The sequence below is a fragment of the Grus americana genome, chromosome 15 (assembly GCF_028858705.1).
Source record: "Grus americana isolate bGruAme1 chromosome 15, bGruAme1.mat, whole genome shotgun sequence".
Lineage (NCBI taxonomy): Eukaryota > Metazoa > Chordata > Aves > Gruiformes > Gruidae > Grus > Grus americana.
Genome location: NC_072866.1, coordinates 4,137,621 through 4,152,767, shown reverse-complemented (window position 1 = coordinate 4,152,767; position 15,147 = coordinate 4,137,621). Strand labels below are relative to the sequence as shown.

The window sequence follows — 15,147 nt, the reverse complement described above, 5'->3', positions numbered from 1 at the left end:
AGACTACAACCTGCAGGCTTTCTGTAACTCTGATGACTTCAGCATGTACCCTTTAAAATTTGAAGTGCTGTTTATCAAGTTATTTTTGTTTGCTTTCCTGGACTTTCACTCACGACGCCCCTTTCCACTGTGAAGGAGCGCGCTGGGCAGGAGATGCCTGGTTTGCTGAGGGGGCGCAGCGCGCCCTGTGTGGGCGGGAACCAGCACCTGCCACCGGCTGGTCAGAACCGGTTCCGGCCGGCTCTGCAGCCCTGCAAAGGCCAGCTGTGAAACCCCACAGCAGGCTCCAAAATGGCATCCTGGCATTGAAGCACACAGCACCCTCACGCAGACTACCCCAACTGCCCATGTTGCCCCTCAGCTCGCCAGCGGAATTGGGATGGACCCAATTCCCAGTTGGGAACTGGCAAGTATAGACCCGTGAGACTGGGGAGAGATTTATTAAATATTTGTCTAGTTTTGCATATTCTTCTTTTCCTCAGTGATTGAAGGTTGGCGTTGGTTGGCAGTAAGTTAAATGAAAGAAAAGTCCCTCACTTGAGACTGTTTTGCCTAACACATGGAGATAATTTTGTTCACGTCAATGTAAGACTTCCCTCCCCCTTCAGTGTTCTTTAGACCAGGTCCAAAAACCACCTTCAACTAAGAGGCTTCCCCAGCTTACAGCAGGAAACATGATGCCAGGTCACAGTCTGAAAGTGCTGCCAAAGCCCTGGCAGTTTTATTACAGGCACTCCTAGAAATGGTGGGAGACAAAGCGAACCAGGCACTTAGCAGAAACCTGGTGCTTTTCCTTGTTACTCGACCCCTCCAGCTGCTGGCATTAGCAAGCATAACTGACAGTACACATAGAAGTATCTGTAAATAAGGGGACTTGTCTGCACGCATTGTTAATTCTATCCTTCTTTATGAAGTCTTCCACATCCTTACTAAAAAGTGAGAAAAAAGATAGGGAAGGAAACATCAACTTGAAACTTTTCTCTAAAGCAACAATGACCATTAAACACTTTAGCATATGCATATAGCATAAAATTACACACTGAGATACAGTTAATATATTTAAATCCATGTCACTTGCCCTTGCATAATTTGGCCTTGGTATCTGGCATGTTGCAAAGAATCTGGTAGGTCAGATTAAAAACTGAAAATTATGTAGGTAACAAAACTGCTAAGGTCAGCTATATCTTACTGACACAGTCGAGTATGGGTTATGAAAAGCAGACAGACACCTTTTAAAAGGAAACATTGCGCTACATAGTAGAAAAAGTTGTACTGCCCCACTGCTGCCAAGCTTTATTCATTCACAAATACAGAAAAGATCCAAGACATGTCCCCATTCACAGCGTGCTAATATTAATAGAACTGTGGGGTTTTCCCCTTTTCTGTATAAATTCCAAAGCCAATTCCCCTCTGTGTTTTTATACCAGTTGAAAACTTAATGGCCAGATGTAGTCAAAAGTTCAACAAGGCTTTAGTCTCTCAGGAATTATTTTTCAGGTAATTTTGACAGATAATTACCATCAAATCAGACTTAAGTTCTCCCTCTCCATTTTTTCCCCCCCTCTAAACATTTGAATTTTACATTTAGCTGAATATTAAAGCCAAAAAGTTTCTTTCTTCTGTCCCCTTTCTTGTCCCCAGGTGAAATACAATTCATTGTATGCAATGCAGGTACAGTACACATGAATATAGTGCAAAGTAACTTGTGCATATGTTTACTTCAGTGAAAATAAAAACTATTATTAATTTATATAAAAGTATTAGATATTTCAGAATGCTATTTCTAGCTCAGTGAACTTTTTAGGAGTTATTAGCAGGAAGTTGTCATCTACCTAATGCAATTTACTTCAAAGCAGAGGAAGTTCAAAAAGAATTGTGATTGCTTTCCGTTTTTTAAATTCATATAATACAAACATCAGTGCTGAATGTAATAGTAGATAAAGGAATATTTTAATGCCAAAGCATTAAATAAAAAGGCTAGAAAGAATATCAGCTAAAGGCATGACTGCTAGTCACAGGAAAGGATAAAAATTAGCACTATTCATCAAAAAGAGGGGTTTTTCCTTTGTAACACCTAATAATAACAGAAAAATTTGTATATAGAGATTAACATAGCTCACAGTTCTCATGGATCCTTTTAGAAATTTCTAAATTGGATTTAGACTGGAATCAGATTTAAAAAAAAAAAAATAATAAATTGAGGTTTTCTTAAACTCCAGTCTACCTCAATGAAAAGCTGACATTTCAAAGGTACCCACTACTCAAACTGCTCGCTAGCAAGTCACTTATTCCAGAAAGTTTTTCTCAAATGAAATCAAAATTATCAGTATATAGCTACCCGCAGAAAATACATTTTCTATTCTGTATTTTGCATACACTGTAACTAGAATTTGCCAGTTTGCTGACTGGTGCCTTCAACAAAATTTGTTTACAACACAGGCTAATCTGTAACAGAGATTAAATTTATAATCTGTATGAATGGGAACTTGGTATTTCATCAGTATTAAAGGACTTTGGAAATGAAATGGTGTACCTTTTATATGGTTCTTTCTTTGACACCTTCCCCCAAGAGGTTTAATAAGAAAAAGTTGTCCTTAAAAGTAAAGAATAAATACTCTCTTCGAGAACTAATTTCGTACACAGCCACTGAATTATAATTTCACAATTTACCCAAATATCTTCAAAATGAAGATTTGAAGAAAACCTCCTCCTAATAAAATAAAGGTAATGTATGTATAATAGCAATCATGTTTATGACATAGAACTACAGGCACAGAAAGTGTAATGGTTAAAGATGGAACACATCGGCAAAAACACACACTGTAGCAATTCCTTTTTTTAGTAATCTGCCTTAACAGGTATTCTTAATAAATACACTATCTGTGTCCCTTATGTGTATTCAGCATGCATAAAAGTCATGCAGTTGAACACGGTGACACTTCAGTGGGAGGTCAAATTACTGTTTTGGCACTTCTGTCATGCCTGTCATTTCAATTCCACTTTATCAAATTACAGATTGCTAGACAGAGTTGGATTAAGGGGAAAGACAGACACACACACACACAGAGGAGCAATTGTCATCACTTCAGTTGTGAAATTCCATAATTGCATGTCAGTGACAGAAAGAACAAGAGAGCAGTAATAGGACTGACATTATGATCATTCAAATACTATGAAACTTTCCAACAAGACTTTGCACTGTGTCAATCTACATGCCAGGAAATGGACTGGATTTCTGAGTATTTCTTCACATTAGAATTGCCAATATTTATTAAGCTGACTGATGCTGTGTGTTAAGTTCTAGGGCAACTTGCAGCTACCTGTTTTTCCATAACTAGTGCTTTTACTTGGAAAACATAAACTAAGAAAAGGAAAAGAAAAATCCTTTGATTTTAAAAATGTCACTAAAAGTAATATGAATAATAATAAATTATACCTAAACAACTTTGACTACAGGTTTGATTCAACTTAGTTTCTGAGTTTTAGGGTATCTGGAGTGCAATAGATCTTGAATTAAAGTTGTTGTGGGGGAGGCAGACATGGATTTCAAGCAAGTATTCTGGTAATAAGCAAACAACCACTCCCACACCCCCATCTTAGATAATTTTACCCTTTTGTGGAAGTTTTGAAAACTTCCAGCTCAGTACTGAGGAAGACTCAAGAAGCATCACATAAATCTGACTTACATTAGCTGTCAGCTGAAACCTCTGGCGTATTGTGACAGGTAGATACTATTCCTGGAACAGCTTGTTATTCTCATTTCTGGGTTACTCCCCCTTGTTTCTGAATTCTATGGCCAGCCCTCTATATTCTATGTGGTCCTGTCATACGATGGCTAAATAATACTCCTTACTATTTGTACAACAGTTAGAGAGGCAGAACAAATAGGAATCATTCATTCACTCTAGCAGGCACCAGAAGGCTCATTTACGCTCAAAACTTCCTTAGATCCCTCTGAACCTATATCCAAGCACAATTTAGACAATTCCTTACCAATCCACTGGAGTCAGTGATGAAGATCAAAAAAATCAATTTCTTTTCATGGGAGGAAAAACGTATCTCAAAACTCTACAAAATTATGCAGATTGCACGATGCCTTCACAAGGGAATAAAAGTGACACCTCACTGATAGGAAGCTCCTAAACAGCAGAAAATGGGATTACAATGAAAGGAAACAGTATATAAATATATCCACATCTTAGATGCCAGTAGTTGAGTCAGTCCCTCCATGATGCTTCTTATCAGCTCTTCACTATTTGATACCCTTATTAATTCCATCCCATGGCAACCTGAAGAGGACTGTTAAAGAAATTGGATAAATTTTCTTCCTACTAAATAGACAAATTTTTCACTTAAATTTTCATAGAAAACATTTTCACATGATCATTATAAATTTAAAAAAAATATGCAAGAAGCTATATAATTGGCAAAGCAAAATATGTTTGTAATGCTATTTCTTCTTCTCTTCATTTTGTCTCAGACTCACTTGCAACCTTGCCTATGTCTCCCCTTCACAATTCTATTTCCCCATATGTAACTTGAGCAATATAAATGTAAGTACTCTTTCCTCATAGGTGTTTTTAATTTGTTTGTAAAGTACTTTGATATCATCTGACAGAAGGTACAGAAAAAAATAAAATTATAAAATATTTTCCACAGCAGACATAGAAAAGGAAAGGCATTACTGCCTATACCATATCCCACAGAAGGTAATAGGGAGTTATGAAACATTATGTCACTACAGGGAAATTTTCTAACTTACTGACCTATCATGTTATTGGCCTAATGCATACCATAAAGTCTATTGCTCTCATAAAGCCTCTGCACTCTGAGCTCAAAAGTGGTAAATTTTAAAGTCAAGATGCATCTCAAAAATGTTCTTTCCATAAGCTACTTTCCTTCTCAAGAACCGAAAATGAAGCAAGATATCCTGAGTGACCTTGAGCCACCAAGCTAATAACACTTAGTTGCTAGTTAATGGTGACCATTATGTTGCCTGCAAGGAATACTGAAGAGAATGTCATTGCACATTACAGCAAAAGTGAATCTATTACTAAAAAGAGTAAGCTGAAATGAAACAAAAATGAAGCCAAAGCTGAAGAATAAAACATTCCTAGCATAGTAAAAAACAGCTGAAACACAGTTACCCAGCAGAGAAAGGTCATTGTAAATTAACTTTCCATTCAGTTTTAATTGTCTCAATTTTCTATTTCAGATGGAAATATAACAAAAGGAGGCGGGGGGAGTAAGGGGAAGATAACTTCATATCAGAGTTTTGGTTTCACAGCATTGCCATGAATTAATTTGATGATATGACAAACACAATTGCAGAGTGAAACAAAGTGTTCCCTTTATGCTCTGTTCAGACCTCAATGACAGAGCAGGATAAGGAGAAATCTTATTTCCAGTTTTGGGGTTTTTTTTTGTATTTTTGAAGATTCCTGTTCTATGCAAGTCCCATATAAACATATATTAAAAAAAACCCAGAATTCTTAAGATAAAGATGTGAACTGAGATTAAATAAAAGATGAGGAAGATTTATTAAGGGCAGTTTTTTTCAGGTAATGGGAGGTGATGAAGCTGGTGTTAAGAGCCACAACAACACAGCTTTACATACTAGCAGTCTTTATAGAAGCAAGATCAAGACTGGAGTTTAACAAATGGAAGAAAAAATTGTAAAGGAATTCACGTGGTCTCCCTCTTGGCAAAATGGCCAATACCCTTATTAATTCCCTTCCATCACAACCATTTAGTTTGCCTCCAACACACACAGTTATATCAGAAGACATGGGTAGAAGAAAAAAAACCCTAAACGGTAATCATCCTTGCAAAAGCAAAACCTCATGCTGAAAAACATCACAGGCTTTGAAACTATGACTCAAATGCCAAAACATCATGCGACTAGCTTCAGAAATCAATGTATTTTTACAAAAAAATCACACTTTGTACGGTTTTGAAAGGTGTCTTCCTGTGAAAATTTAAGGGTCATGTTTCTACATATGTTTCTTTGAAAAACAAAGCTGAGACATTTCCATGATCACATGATCCATTAAACATCAAATATTGTGATGTTCAGAATGAAGGTATGAGATCATCATAAAAAAGGGTTGGGTGTGACAAACAGAGAAGAATACCGATTAGGTAGGGAATGAGTTGTACATACACTTATGGGTCCACTGCTGGCAATGGTAAATGCAATTTAGTAATGCATAACAACGCAGGCCGGTTGCGGCAGACTGTTAATTACTTGTTGCCTCTTATTTTCACACCTGAAGGTTTTTATCCTTGCAGAAAATGTAAATAGAATCTTAAATGAAAAGGTCAGTTAAAGTAACAATAGAAGGAGAGACAGATCATAGTGATAAATTGATTAGGATAATTAAATGCTATTTTGTCATTTATAGAATAATAGATTTAAAAATAATAATTGCATTATTAAATTTTAGTTTGCCTTCAGGCAATGGTTTAGCCATGGTTTCATAAATTTCTATTTCAGAAGTTAGAGGTTAAGAAACTTCATGAAAAAAAGATTGCAAGAAAAGGCACCTTGCAGTTTTATATTTTGTTGTTAACTGGGAAAATTTTCCATTAATTACTAATGATATAGTTCATTAGTAGTATATTTCATTATGGAAGTGCAAAGTATTAGATACTAATGATGCATGTCCTAATTGCAGTAGTTTGTCTTGATTTCAACAGAGGCAGAAGAAAAATATTTTTTGTTTTACAATGTTTCAGGTATTTTTTGTTTTACAATGTTTCAGGTTCTATGAATTACATTAAGTTCCTAATTTATGCTTTCAATAAACATGAAACTATGCATTATTATTAACCAAGATTGATGTATCTTTATTTGAAGATCACTGCATGGGTGATTGGTAATCTATATCCCTGGACTGTAAAGTAAATCTGCCACATAAGATTGGCAGAGGCTTCAGTTTTGGGACCAAACACAGAGGAAAAGATGAAATGTATCTTGTAACAACAATAGGTATGTACTACATTTCTGTTCTTTCAAAATGCTTCAACAAATTAACAAAATGAAGATAAATTTAGGGATTTGCTACACAATTCTTTACATTAATTGCAGTTTCTGCATTTGAAAGCTAGAGCACCGCCCAAGTCGCAAAAGGCAAAGGCAGAGACTGGGAGAATGAAGAACCACTCACCGTAGGAAAAGTTCAGGTTTGAGACCATTTAAGGAACCTGAAGGTGCACAAGTCCATGGGACCTGATGAGATGCCTCTGCAGGTCCTGCTGGCACTGGCAGATGAAGTTGCTAAGCCACTATCCAAATAAGGAGGTGACTGGTGACAGCCAACATGGTTTCACTTAAGGGCAAATTGTGCCTGACAAATCTGGTGGCCGCCTATGATGGGGTTACAGTGTTGGTGGATAAGGTAAGAGCAACTGATGTCATCTTCCTGGACTTATGCAAAGCATTTGACACTGTCCCACGTGTCATCCTTCTCTAAATTGGAGAGGCGTGGATTTGACGGATGGACCACTCAGCGGACAGCTGGGTTAGTCTTGATTGTCCAAGTCACTGAAGAAAGATAGCTCCTCAGGAAACCAAACTCAGAGCAACCACTGAGGCCAAGAAAAAGTATCAGATATACAACTTCTGTAATTTATACTGAGGTAGAAATCATCCTATCTTAAAACAACGAAAAAACCCCAAACCAGTTTACTGGCAACAGGCTGTGATAAAAGAAAGGTTGCAATAAAAGGGAGAAGAAATACACCACACACGTTAATTAGTCTGCAGTCCAAAGCCTATCAGGCTTTTAACAAATTTTCCCATTATTCTAGCAATAAAAAGAATCTTTTGGTCATACAGTTTTAGTAGCTGCTACCCACACCAAAAGTCAGGTCTTGGTGTTTAGAAATAAGGTCCCAAATTGCATTTTAGCATACTATAAAACAACATGTACTTAAATTTAAACACCTAGATAGTTTCATAAAAGCTCATGCTCAGAACCTGAAGACTAAATCACCTGCATTTCACAGTAATGAGTACCACCTGATGTTAGACATTTTAAATTATATGTCATGTGCTCGACACTTTCACAAACTCAGTTACTTGACACATAGAGATACACTACACTGATTCAGTAATCCAGAACTGCATTCTAGCTCCAACTTTTAAAATGTCAGTAGAAATATATTTAAAAAAAACCAGCTCAGTCTCTCAACTGAGAAAATACTTTAAAATTTGATATTTATTTTTAACAAATTAAAATTTTTAAATTGATGATGTGAAGCCTTTGTTTCTTCATTACTTTTGACCATGAACACACCGATTCTTTTGATTCAGGTCAAAATGTGTCTGCAAAATGCTTGAGAAAAAAAAAGGAAGGAATTGTACAAGAAATGAGGAGACATAATTTGTCACTAGTTCATACTTAATGCAGCATAGAAAAGGAAGCATAAATAGAAAGCAGGAGAATTTGGAAAATGCACAAAAAATTAAAACAGAAGATATTAACACAGAAGAATAGGGTTTATGGAAAGTATAAAGTCAGTAACAGTAAAAAGCAGCAAAGCAAGAATGCTTCAGTTTGTTAACATGCTTTTAAAAACAACAACAAAAAACCCCTAAACCTCCCTGAGAACTGAAAAAGCATTAGGAGTGTAAATAAGAAGGACAATTCCTTAAACTTAATGCACAGGAACATAAATGGTTATGTTTCAACTCTCAAGACAATACGGCAAAGTTACTGTCCCTATTGACATCAATTTTGTAGTCCTTTACTAACATAAAATGTTAAACATATCATTATAGTATTTTTAAGCCCTGTGATAAAGGTAATAAGTTTCTAAATTTCAAAAAATATCTGCTATATTTGCATACTGTCCTTTGTAATCATCCTAAAATAAGCTAGTTCTATTGTACTGATACACATCAGAGTAAAACATTCAGTGTTGACTGCGTTTAAATGCAAGAAATTCGACCTGTCTTAGTATAGAGGACTTCAACCATCAGAAAGTAGCAACAACTGCTTGATATCTAAGATATAGCATACTTTCTCTTTTAGTTATATTCAGTTTAGTATCTTAATTGAATTCTTAATATATTTCTGTATAGCTCAAAATAATTCCCTCACTTCATTCCTGAAAATGTTGAAAATCACCGAAATTCAGTGAACTTTTATCACATATCTCAACAAAGCAAATGAATTGTGCTTTCCTGCACTAACTTTAACAGCATTTTATATCAGAATTGTATGGCATTGTTTTGTAAAATTTGAGCTATCATGAACAACTAAAGTGCTTTTGGGATAATGCTGTTTAATAAAACCTCATTTTTATAGCAAAAAGAACTTGACAACTATTTCTGAAAAAAAGGAGGAGCTGCTGAATGCTTATAGGAAGATGCAGTAGCCATAAGGAGTTTAAAAAAAAAAAAACAACAAAACTTTTTGGAAGTGGAGTAATAGAACATTGGCAATACACATTATAGCACAGTTAAACTAGTGCTAAATTAAACATAAAGACATACTGTTTCAAAACATAAATTGAGAGTCTGATACTGTTCAGGCTCGAAGGCAGCAGCTTTCTGCATTACTCGGTTTAGAGTGGAAATTGATAGTACTTCAATTTAAGAATTCCTTCTAAAAATGTAACTTTATTCAAGTATATTCAAACATACATGCTACAACATACTGTTTTTTAAAAAAAGAAAAGCTAACAAGGTGAAGAACACAACTGAAAACATATTTTATACTCCTTCACAGAAAATAGAACTGGAAATAATGTAAGATAAACTTTTTAAAATATCAACCACTTAGAAGGAAAAAAAAATCTGTATCACAGATATTGCTTATAAAGCAAGAAAAAGCAGTCCTTATCTTGCTATTTTACAAATATTTAACATGGTATGCCAACATTATCATGAAAGACATGACATAATAATTTTTTTAATAATGGAAATTAAGAACAGGACAGGCAATTGTCTTTTAAACTGTCCATAGTTTAATGAAGCTTATAACTGCCTTCTGAACAAGCTATTATTCAAATTTCTAACAGAAGTATTTTCAACAGAGTAAGACTATTTTGTCCCCATTGAAGTTAAAATAAATTAGAAAAGTTATTGTTAGAAAACTTTATAAAACAGTGATACACAAAACAATTTCACATGGTTTAATTACAAACAAAAAAAATCAACCAAGCAAAAACCTCCCACTTAGAGTTGCCTGACAAATTACATTAAAAAAAGCCACTTACTTTTCTGTCCTCAGTTTCTACACAGGAACTGCACTCTGCTTTAGTATCCTGAAAAAACGAAGAGAAGACTGTCACAAAGCATATTGACCAGGGCTGTGGGAATAACTCAGGACGGACAAAGGGCATCAAAGTCTGAGAAGGCAACCTAATGCACTTCATTGAACTGCTATTTTGGTATAGGTATTATATTTAAATGTACAATGTTATGACCTTAAGTTAGATTTATTAAGCCCTATTACAAGAATAAACAAAGATAGGATTGAAACATTGTAAAAAACCAAACCTATTTCAATACAGTCTAGCCAGCTCGTAAGAGAAAAATATGATCTCTGCTTTCTGTTGGCTTTTTCTGCTGGCATCCTGAGGAAAATATAATTGCTTACTTGCTCTTTTTCTTTTTCCTTTTTTATTTTTTTTTAATTAGTGATGGTAGCTTAAAAAAATATAAAGGTAAGCTTAAGAGGAAACAACTGCTCAAACTTCTGCCTGTGGTCAGGAGTGCTAACTAGGACTTCATATGTTGAAGATATTTGTGTCTGAATCTCATTGGAACGTGCAAGAATAATCAAGCATCTATTTAAGATAAATACGTGTGTATATGTATTGATACACACATATTTTGAACTTATGTTTTCTTCAGGAGACTAACAAATAATCTTAAATCAAATGACACCCAACACATGTTCCTTTTACTCCTAAGGTATTTTGACTCTCATAGAACCTTTGCTTTTTTGCCAGTGCACCTGAAGACATGCAGAGATAATCATTAGCACAAAAATTATAGTCTGAAAGGCATTTATTTCTTTATATTATCCCTTTGTACAGCAAGTTGCTATTGGAAACTAAGCCAAATATAGTTCAAGTCATTGAACTGTAGATAAGTGACCTATTATGATGTTTCTTTTGTTTTCAACTTTACTTTTCTAGCGAGGGTATTCTTGGAAGCTAATTTTGCTTACGTACTGCAACTTCAGAGATTTCTATTGGGGAAAAAAATGACACACAGATGAGGGACAATTTTTTGTTAAAAGTAACTCCTTCCCCAAACTCTCACTGAAGGTAGAACTACTCTTATCAGATTTTAGATTACTGGCTAGAGTTACTTGCTACATAAATCCCAAATTGCAAATTTAAGGCTGATAGCTAAGAGCAACTCCCATTAAAAATGAAAATAAATATTAAATAAAGAAGTCATGTTTCTTCAACACTATGCCTATTCATCTTAAATGAAGGACTGGTATTACTTCAATGCCAAAGACTTCTTACCTAAGCCATATACCCATAAAAGATTAAAAAAATGAAATCATTCAATCAAGTAAGATGAATTGAGGTTTCCTGAAAAAAAATACTTTCATTCACAGCAAGATATACTAAAGATGTTTTCATTCAGCATATCAAGCTCTCTGACACTTCTTAAGCAGCATATTTCCAACAACAACAATCTTTGTTATGCTAGTTTCATATATGAATCAGTACTTCAAATACTCTTTATATTCAAAATACTTTTCATGGGGAGCCGTACTGTAGAATTTTATGGAATGTAACACTCAAAAATTTCCTTTCAACTGTGACTTACTGGCAGCCAGCCAGTCTCTCACTCACCACGTCTCTCCTCTCATTTGGTGGATAAGGAAATACTATCTCTGCCTACAGCTTGTTTGTATGTTTACATTCAGGGGTTTTTGGTGAGCAAGGAAAGAAGTTCAGCTTTTAAAAAGCTTTCTGCGTCAGAGAAATGAATTGAAACTCCACTAACACCAGTGTTCTTTACCTGCTAGCTATGCCCTAAGTCACCTTTTGGAAATAATGGAATGTTCTTTAACATAGTTATTGGTTAATCAAAAATGAATCATATCTTTTCATATTACCAAGGACAAGGGTGGCTCTATCTCACATACTGACCTAAATTAAGCAAATGCAGAATAAAGTAGCTCCTATCAGATTCTAGTCATAGCTATTACAAAACTCTCAGTATGATGAATATACCTTGTTCAAGACCTAACAGTACTCTGATCCCTCCCACCATCCAGATTTTAGTTTACTATTTTGCCACTGTCATTTCCCATTAAAAGCAAGTTTTAAAAAACCTAAGCTCATAAGCATTCATTACTCAATGTGAATTAAAAATGCAGTTTTACCTGGATAAAACAAACCCCCTCTTCCTCCTAACACAGTTTAACTTCCATGGTTGCCTATGACCAGTAAGGCAAAAGGTACAAATTAAGCATGCAGCCCAGCTGGAAACAGTTGAGGCCAACCCAGCTGAGACTCTCAGTGCTGCAATCAGGAATTAAAGAGACAACGTGCCTGGAAGTTACCTGATACCAGCCACTAGGAAAAGATCCAGGCTGAAAATCAAATTACATAATTTCTATTCCATGTTTTATCCTGGAACATCAGATGATCATTTCAATCTCATAGGGTTTGGTTTTCTATCTAAAGATATGGGAAGTGAATCTTCCAAAGTATCCACTGCACCATTAGCAATGAAAACTATACACATATGTTTTCAACATTACTGGATATTGAAGCCAGCAAGAAAGAATGGTATCGGCTTATCTTTGAAATTATGTAAAGTCAGATTTGGGTAAAGAAATAGCTGCATGTCTTCAAGAGCAGAGACCTGAATTCGGACTTCTGCACAAGGAAGAAAAAAAAATTCAGGGTCCACTGTTATTGCATTGTTTCTGGTATTCCAAAGAGTAATTTTAAAATAGTGCATAATAATTTTTTACAAACTTGCTTTATATACGTTATCAGATAACAACCATTTAATATCTAACACCATAGACAAGAGTATTTCATGCTAGGGACGTGCATGCCTATCTTAACCTTAGTTGCCCAAGCAAAACAAACCAATTTTTCTGAAACAATTAGTGTTATATTCTTTAAACCAGTGAAATTACTGGCTTAATCAAATATATGTTTAACTATAAATATTTGAATATACATCATCTACAACCTAGATATACCTCTTATAAAGAAAAAATGGTACACAGAAACTGAGCTTTAAAAACTTATCAAAACGATTCATCTGTCAAGCTCAGAGCAAGAAGGAAAGAAATCAGAATGTTCTTCTCTGGGAGACATCTGTGCTACTTCTTCTAAGTACAAAATGACAAAGCGCTGCCATTTTAATATTTGTATTCCAAATTTCTCAACTGCATGAATTGTTTCAGATTAAGAAGTACTAGTGCTGTAAAGCACATGTAAAATCCTACCGACTTGGACATTACATCAGGCGCTTACTTAAATGCTGTTACATCACAAAAAATAAGTTTAAACCAAGTAAAATCTGTTCCTCCTGAAGAATTATTTTTTAAGACAAATTATCTAATGATAGAACACTACATAGGATGTTTCATGGGAAAGGTGGAAAGAATAAATTATAGACACACTCTGCCACTAAGGTTCAAAACCCTCTCATCCATTTCAGTTTAAAACCAACATAATTCCTTTTTTTCTCTAGGTGTCACTGCAAAACAGCCAATTAAATTATATTATTATAAACACAGTAAGAGCTCTATTTCTTATGTGACAGCACAAAAGAAAATTGTCTTTTTTGTCTGTTATGTTGGGTAGCAGCAACAAGGAAACAAAGCAAGGTTTTATGCAGAACACCAGGAGCAACACAGGACAAACACAACTTGTAAGAGTTGAACAAAGTGCCATAAGGGACCCTGCCACATGTATTTAACAGTAGAATTGCCTTGAGATGGTGAAACTATGCTCATCTCTCTGTTTGCAGGCACACAGTTCTGAAAGGTTGCCTTTAAATGTTCCTACTGAAATTTCGCCAGCTTAATGACCAACTGGTATTAAATTTATGGTTGTATTGAGTACTATGGCTTACCAGATAGAAAAGTGAGACCAAGAGGTACAATTCTTTCAGTGCTAGCTTGAAGACAACTAACGATTTAGGTAACTCAACAGCAAGATCTACTGCAATCGCATAGTACAGAACACATTAGATACAATCCCCATTTTACTCCTAAGGAGGCTCCCTTCCTCATCCCAGTTGTGCTCTGTTTGATCATTCACACGTTTCAGGGATTTCAAAGTTTAATACACTAGGCCCTTGGGAAACATACCTACCACCTTCATCCGGTATTAGCATTATACAAATGTTACTAAAAACAAGTGAAAGAAAAGCTCTAGAAAGTAAAAGTAATCATTGTTGGTAGCACGACGCTGCATGACATCTTGGCTTTAGAATGGAGTAGAAACCTTCATACACCTTATTTTACATTAGCTTCTATAACTCTACATTTAATTTTACTTCTTGAAATGCAAATAGAAATAGTGAAATCAATATCCTCAGGTAGCCATTAGTCATGCCAACATAACTAACACCTGTACGTGGCTGTGTACTTTATCATACATTTTTCTGTTTGTTATCCCCCTGCTGTCCAAAACTTATTTCCTCTACTTCCCTACCACTGTAACACAGAATACCAGAAACAAAACAAAACAAACACACCCCCCCCCCCAAAAAAAAAAAAAATAAGCAAACTGTACAGGCTAAGAAGCTTTAGAAAAGTTATTTGCATTTCTAACACCTTTTTTTTTCCTCATGTGAAAGTAATGAAATATAAAAGGCAAACAGAATTCATATGTACATATACTACTCTCATGGCCTGTACCAGAAGGAGGCAAGATGAGACTCTGGAAGTTATTAAGTATTCCAATTGCTTTTGTCTGTAATATCAAGAACGGTCAGTAGGTGGAAGCAAACAACCTTGTAAAATCTTGTTCAACTTCCCTATGAAAGATTAATCTATTGCACCGACCAGGTTGGTCGGGTATTTTACACGTATCCTTGGCATCTCAACAAGTGCTAACACAAATTGTGTCTTTTCTTCACAAAAAATGGTTTCCTATTACATAAAAAGGCTGTAGGTTTAGAAATAAAAGGGTGGG

The 15,147-nt window shown here is 35.2% G+C and overlaps 1 protein-coding gene across 29 annotated transcripts in view; it reads right to left on the bottom strand.

Annotated features, from left to right (window-relative positions):
* Nucleotides 1-15,147, bottom strand: part of RBFOX1 (RNA binding fox-1 homolog 1) — a 907,584-nt gene that overhangs the window by 590,239 nt on the left and 302,198 nt on the right. For all 29 annotated transcript variants that reach the window (XM_054843158.1, XM_054843113.1, XM_054843119.1 and 26 more), the window contains one exon: nucleotides 10,228-10,275. Coding sequence is in view for 9 of the 29 variants with exons in the window: in XM_054843113.1 (XP_054699088.1) it covers nucleotides 10,228-10,275 (48 nt within the window). In the remaining 20 variants the exon portion in view is untranslated. The remainder of the gene's footprint in view (nucleotides 1-10,227; nucleotides 10,276-15,147) is intronic.